Source organism: Physeter macrocephalus, chromosome 4, assembly GCF_002837175.3.
Source record: "Physeter macrocephalus isolate SW-GA chromosome 4, ASM283717v5, whole genome shotgun sequence".
Taxonomy (NCBI): Eukaryota; Metazoa; Chordata; class Mammalia; order Artiodactyla; family Physeteridae; genus Physeter; species Physeter macrocephalus.
In genome coordinates, this window is record NC_041217.1 from 126,234,410 (window position 1) to 126,241,614 (window position 7,205).

Below are 7,205 nucleotides of genomic sequence, written 5' to 3' on the forward strand. Positions count from 1 at the left end.
GGCTGGGCCCGTGAGCCATGGCCGCTGAGCCTGCGCGTCCGGAGCCTGTGCTCCGCAACGGGAGAGGCCACAACAGTGAGAGGCCCGCGTACCGCGAAAAAAAAAAAAAATAGCCTTAAGGAAGTGAATGTGCTAACCTTCACAATTTCCTTATTTGATGATAAACTTCTTAAGGACAAGTGCTCTTATAGGCTACATCTGTGTATTCTCTGCAGCACTTAGCAGAATTATATTCAATATTCAATCAATTAAGTAATTTGTGTGGTTGCAAAATACGATGCTAGCTTCTGATCAAAGAACTTACAGACTTTTTCTACTTGTCATCCCCATGTGCCCTCCAGAAATCTCTACCCTTTGAATTCTCATGGCATTTCTCTGGGCCTTTCTTATGTTACTGGGCACTTTTGCTTTGGATTACATCTATTGCTGTGCATGCCTACTTCACTAGGCTGGGAACTCCTTGAGGCCAGAGTAAGTGTCTAATTTTTCCTAGACTTCAGTATAACCAGCATAGCCCCTTGCCCATAATAAGCTCTCTCTAAGTACTTCTTGGTAATCTTCATGAATATAATGTTTTACACAGTTTCTTACGTTTATCCAAGGATTGTTAAAAAGGAACAAAAAAAGATTCAACTCAATTTGAGGGACACTGGCTTGGTGTTAAATCATGCCATTGAGAGTTTTGTTCATTTAAAGGAAACGCATCTCACTGCTTACAGCCTTCTACCACATATCAAAGAATAAAATTTAACCCATATAGTTGAAAATTGGGAAACAACGATTTTCCAAGGGTTACAGTAAGGCATCTCAAAACTAGCTTTGAAAATACTTCCAATTAACAATATACGAACAGCTCTTTCCTAGTCATGACCCTTTTTTCTTTATTTGGGAAATAAAACATGTATTATGGGAGATTAGTTACCTTCATGAGTCCTTTCATTATGTAAGTTTAACTTACTGAGGGCCTTGGTGAACTGTAGGCAGGAGAAGTCAATGCTATTTATGACACTGAGGTGAAGCTGCCAGTGGAAAAAAATAGGTATTTTCCACAAACAACACACCGTAGGTAGACGAGGGGATTTTTGGCCCTGTTGTAACATTTTCACCTACTTGCAATAAGTAGGCATTTAAAGAGACAACTAAAAAATATTAGCATCATTTAGAGGCAGAATCTGCCCTGGTAATTGCACACTTGTTTACAATTAACTCAATTGTTTCAGATTGGATTTTTCAATGCCCTGTTACTTTTGGGTTATGTTCAATCAGGAACAAATAACAACAGTTAAAACTTAAAGAACAAAAGAACAACACTGAATTAATTGTTGAGATTTTTCTGAAACCAAACAAACTGAAGGATGCATACTACCACTTCATATCTCCAAGTACTATGAATTGAGAATACAGATTCAAAACACTTTTCTTAAAATATATATACCATGTAATAAGCAACAGATTTCTCTGACGCCTTAAAAGTTTTTCTATTGCTATCGCCTAAGTTTTAGTAATAGACACACTCTATTGGCACCTATCAGATGCCAGGTAGTTTGCATCTATTATTTCTAAATCATTTAGTCAACAAATTATTTTTTTTCGCCATGCTATGTGGGATCTTAGTTCCCTGAGCAGGGATTGAACCCACACTCCCTACATTGGAAGGGTGGAGTCTTAACCACAGGACCGCCAGGGAAGACCCTAGTCAACAAATATTAATTCAACACCTACTGCTTGCTGAGAAGTGTGCTATGTACTGGGCTACAATTATGAATCAGACATTGTTTCTTACCTTCAAAGAAGTTACAGTCCTGTAGGAGCGAAACAACTCTGCAAGATGATTAATTTTATCTCCATTTTGCTGATGAGGAAAACAGGATGCACTGGGACTGATCCTGGCTGTACCCCATGCTCTTTCCACCAAGCAATGCTGCTTCTCCCCACTCTGCCTTCCTAGTTTAATTCACTCATCTTTGCAGAAGCATTTTTAATCAAGTAGTTGTGGGAAAGAATTGAAAATATTTTTACTTTAGTGGGAACGAAAAAAAATTCTGTTTAAAACTCACTGCTCTCAATCTTTTGATAATGTAAGAAACAAATATTAAATGCCAGTTATGTTTTGGATCAGGCACTAGCTTAAATAAGATACAACAAGTCTAAACAAGGCCTAAAAACCCACATTTCTAGTAGATGTGAAAAACAGAAACTTAATTGCAAGGTGAAGGGCTCATGGGCCTATGTTATTCCTAAAATATGCAGAAATGTGGAGCTTTTAGTTACTGTTAGCTGGTTTTCTCTCCTCTGATTTCTACTTTTTCCTGATTGTATGTAGTCATGACAAGGGTGGGAGACAGATGGCAGGGGAGCCATGGGGGGTTATGGTTTGAGAAGTAGGCAAAGAAAAATCATGTAGACCAAAGCTATATTAGGCCTCGCCTCAGTAGGCATTTTTGCTTTCTTTGGCTGTATCTACAGGAGGTTATTGCAGTTAATTATCAAGTGACTGTTCCAAGTAAAAGATGACTGTTCTGCTGAAGCCTTTCATTTCTTTTCCTCTTTTCTTCCACCTCTCCCATCTAATTTAACCAAACCCCTCAGAACCATAGCAGACATGTTCAGCTGGAAGGCACACAGCTCTAGAAAGAGAATAAGGGTACCAGAATATTTAGCAGGCCACTTCCCTGTTTGTTCCCTGAATATGCTTCTGCAAAATGCACAGCCTTGGACTGTTCCAGTCACTTTCTAATTGGCCTCCTTACCTACAGCCGATTATCCCAATAACCCGTCTTTCAGTCCCGTGTTATCTTCCTAGAACACTGATCACGTCACTCCCTGTGTGAAGGCCTCTGCAGACTGGCCAAAGTTTACAGAAGGAAGCCCCAAAGCTAAGGGTGACACAGAATGCCCTTTACAGTCTGGGCCTAATTGCCACTTACCTTTCAGCCTTATCTCTCCCTTATCTTTCTACACCAGAGGCACACACAGAATCACTTTGTTCCCTGAACAGGTTTTGGTCTTTCAGGCCTCCACACCTTTTCAGAAACTAGTGCTGCTGCTAGCAATATCCTCTTCCTGTTTTGAGATCCAAATAAAATAATCTCTCTCCAGGAAAATCTTCACTGGTCTTGCAGATACCTTTGGTCACTCTCTCCCCTCTGCTTCCTTAATATGTTGCATATAATCTTATTACAGCACTAGTATCATTGAACTATATTTATTCAGGTTTTGCAAGTGCAATTTCTAACACTCCTGTTCCCTAACTCCAACCCCAACTCCTCTTAAATCACCTTCATTTTTCTGACTTTGGATGTAGGGTAGAGCAGGGCATCACTAAAATGTCCACTAAAGAATAAATGAAAAGCAATATTATGCCCCCATGTCTGGCCCAAATGTTTAAGAGTAGAAAAGAATTATATATACATACAAACACACACATACATCTATATATACAGACACATATACTATATGTATATGATTTCACAAGGGTTTTAATTTTTCCATATTAAAAAGAAACTTGTTTAAAAGAAAGTCCAAGTTAAAAGAAACAAAACACACATAAAGAAATGATGCAATTATTCCATACCAGTTTATTGTAAGTATTGTGTTTCAAAAAATTTATAGCATAAATAACCTTTCATGTCATAAAATAACTTAGTACAATTTATAATAAAACTTTGAGAATTTAACATCTCATCAAAATACAATAAAATATGGTTTTAAAATATGATCAACCCTTTCTGCTTTTTTCTTTTTTACTTGAGGGCATATAAACCAAAATTACCCAAACTACTGCCGCACATTTAAACTTTAACAAAGCATATTTGGTTTATTTAAATGTAACTCAACCATCCTAAATTAATACATAGTTTTGTTTTCCTTCCTGCGTGGTTCTTTGTAATTTTTGTTCCTTTTGACTTGTATTTCTGTTTCCACACAGCTTCCTTCTTCATTTTCACCTCTTTCCATCTGCAAAGTCATCTATCTCCAGGCTCCCAGAACATGTAGTTGAACTCACTCAGCCCCTTGACATCAGTTTCTGTAATCCTTGCATCAGTGTAGGGAGTAACTGCTTGAGTAACTACAAAGGTATTTCAAAACTTCAGTGCAATTTGGTTCAGTTATTTTCATTCAGATGCCATCACCGTTCAGGGAGATTAATCACTGGAACCCACTGATCCATGTAGCGACTTTCCCGGCAAAAACAAATAAGTTGACTTAAGGCAGGGTCCTTCCACTGTGATGAATGTGGATTCTGGGAACAAATTTAGAAAAAATAAATTTACTATTAAAAAAAAGTCAGCCTTTGGTACTTATTACACCATTTTTGAGGGGAAGACACTCGAACATTCTATACTTTGGCTGTGTGACATAGATACCTGTTACAACCATAAGAAATAAAATTTCTTCTAGGTAGTTGGGTTTCCTGCAAAATCATTCAGGGTAATTCTCTACTAAGCTGTACTCTGCAAAGTCTGAGTGTAGTCTGAGTACATGAAACCCACTGAGCCATATATATATATATATATATATATATGTTTTCATAATATTTATTCAGTTTTGCATGAGAGTATTATTCACAGGCTTGCCCTACCAAACGTGTACCTTGGCAGAGACCTGAATGAAACAACTGTGAGAAATATTTCCATGCTGGGCTACCAGGAGGTGAGAGCTGCATAGCAGTTAACTAGAACTGCCACCTGTTATCCTCCCAAAAGAGACAGTAGTATTTTTTCAGGAGTAGCAAAATAATTAGGCTGCCACTTAAGGAGATCAGCCAAAAAGTAGTAAAATGTAAAAGACAAAACGATCACATTTACCTCTGTAAACACAAGTTATCTACCTACCAAAGGTTTTTATGGGGGTGGGGGGAGCTCCATTTTAAAATATGCAAGATTGCAAAGAAAAAATTTCCACTCTATCCTCTCAATACATTTCTAGGGAATTAATAAGGTCTGTCTCCTACACCATTTCTATTTTTAGCTCTGACTGGCAGAGAATGAAGCTGACTCCTTAATGAGGGTGAGCCAGGAATTCATTTGGCTTTATCTAATCTGCCCTGCTAAAGGAATTAGTCACGGGAGGTAGTGCAGATGTAGGTAGGGAGTAGCTGGGCTGACAATGCTGACTCACAAGGATCTCTTCCGCTTCTGGCAGCCTCCAACGTGCTTAGACACGTTCCGTACCAGAGAAAATCCCAAGGATGAAACTAGCACATCTCGGCTGAAAGTCCAGCCACACTCTTGAATGGGGCAAAGGCGCCCAGCTCTTGACCCTCACCCATTCCAGATCTGGAGTCAGGCGGCTTTCAGCCGTTGCGGACTTCCTGCCAGGACTCTAACCGCGTCCTGCCCGCAGTCCCCTTCTCCCTTACCGTCACCAGCACGCAGTGCAAGTCCGGGGGCTGCTCCGCGCCCTCGCTCAACGCGGGGCCCGCGTCACTCTCCAGGAGCAGGAGCTCGGCCAGCCGGCCAGGGTTGCTGACGCGCAGGATGTCGATGTCGTTCTCGCAGCAGAACGCCTGGATCAGGGTGAAGTGGATCTGCAGAGCCACGTCCCTGTCGTCGTCCTCGTCCGCCGCCAGCAGGCACAGCACCACGTTATCGGGGTCGCTGCGGGCAGGGACGGGGTTGGTGAGCCCAAAGGCAAGACCCGCCGCGTGGGCACCCGCACCTCGCGCCCACGTCCCGGGGGTCGCGCCCTGGCCCGCTTGCTCCCCTTGGGACAAGCAACCGCAGGGCAGATGGAAAGTGGCAGGAAGTGGAGCTGCTGGCCGAGGGGGCGCCCCTGGAAGGCGACCTCTCCGGGCTGGGGCGGGAAGAGGAACCACGAGGGACACGCGAGGGCTGCACTTACACGTTGAGCAGCTTGGCCGCCTCGTACACCCCGACGGTGATGGTGCGCTGACTCAGGGCTTTGCTGAGCACTTCCTCAAGGGCATCCCCCACCTTATCCATCCTACACGCAGGCAGAGCAAGGGGATACCGTCAGCCCGCCGCCCCTCGGGGCCGTCGCGGTCCCCTCGCCCTGCGCCGCGACCCTCCCTCCCGAGTGCACGCGCCACGGCGCATCTGGGCCTTTGCAAACCCGGGGCTCCCCGGGCTGTCACCCCCCCGCCGTGACTCCTCGCACGCCCAGAGGCCGGGGGTCCAGTGAGAAGCCCCGAGAGTGCCACCCGCCACCCTCTCCCGGGGGCACTGCCAGTCCCCGGCGCTGGGCGAAGCCACAGGCTGCCGGCCGCAGGAGCCGCACCGGCAGGGACGGTCACTTCTGCCCTTTGCAAAGGCTCGAGGGGCTCGACCGGCGTGGGGGGCACGCTCTTTCTGTCCACGCACGCCTCTAGTGTCCCGAGGAAGAAAGGCGGGATAGGAAGTACCCTCTGCAAACTTTTAACCGCTCGCTCCCCGCAAACCTTGTACAGCCCAGCAGCACTGGGGTGCGCGCAGTAGGCAAGCAGAGTTCAGGTAGAGGCTGCGGCTGACTTACCTTTCGGTCTTCTGCTCTCCAGCCGAGAATTCCTCCAAAGTCATATTGCAACTGCAGGTGCCCTACAGAGAGAGAGCGGCTTGCGGGCTGCTCCTGCCACCGCGGGCGCGCGGGTGCCTGCTTTCTGCACTCCTCAGGCTCCTCCAGCGCCAGCCGCCGCCGCGCCGTCCGCCCCTCCTGCCCCCCTCGCTCGCTCGCCCGCCGGCTCTCGGCTCCCCGCCTCGCCACGGTCCACTATAGCGACGCGGCAGCTGCCTCACAGCCACTGAAGGACAAAGGCCCCCCTCGCCGGAGTTATCCTGCCAACCCCCAACCAACCACCACCCTCCTCATTTGCATGCGCGCAGCCATTGGGTTATGCAAATCAGCCTGCTCCGACAATTTGACCTCAGCTCCTGGAACCGGGCTGAGAGGAGCGGAAGAGGGAGGGGCCACGAGGAAGGCGAGCCTGGGGCGGGGGCGGGGCGGGGGCGGGGATGGGAGGGCGGGGTCCCGAGCCTACTCTCATCCTGCTGGCAGGGCGGGAGGAGAGGTCTTTGTGCGGGGAGAGGAGGGTGTCTTAGCTTGGGCTGGAGCTGGCTGCCAAGTGTTTTTCTAGTTGGTGCACATTTGTTTTTTTTAATTGTCGCTTCATGTCTTTTGTTTTGGGGGCCTGCTATTAAAATCTATTTTCAGGGTTAATGCACCCAAGTCTAGTAATTATTAGTAAGCTGGTTACATAAAAAGAGTGT

At 45.8% G+C, this 7,205-nt stretch overlaps 1 protein-coding gene across 1 annotated transcript; it reads right to left on the reverse strand.

Moving 5' to 3' along the window:
• Nucleotides 1-3,558: 3,558 nt before the first annotated feature.
• GADD45A (growth arrest and DNA damage inducible alpha) lies at nt 3,559-6,792 on the reverse strand. Its single transcript, XM_007114885.4, has 4 exons — nt 6,475-6,792; nt 5,845-5,946; nt 5,363-5,600; nt 3,559-4,243 (listed from the first exon to the last, which is right to left on the reverse strand). Exons 1-4 carry the CDS (start codon nt 6,516-6,518, stop codon nt 4,130-4,132), a joined length of 498 nt encoding a protein of 165 aa, XP_007114947.1. The 5' UTR covers nt 6,519-6,792; the 3' UTR covers nt 3,559-4,129.
• Nucleotides 6,793-7,205: the final 413 nt, after the last annotated feature.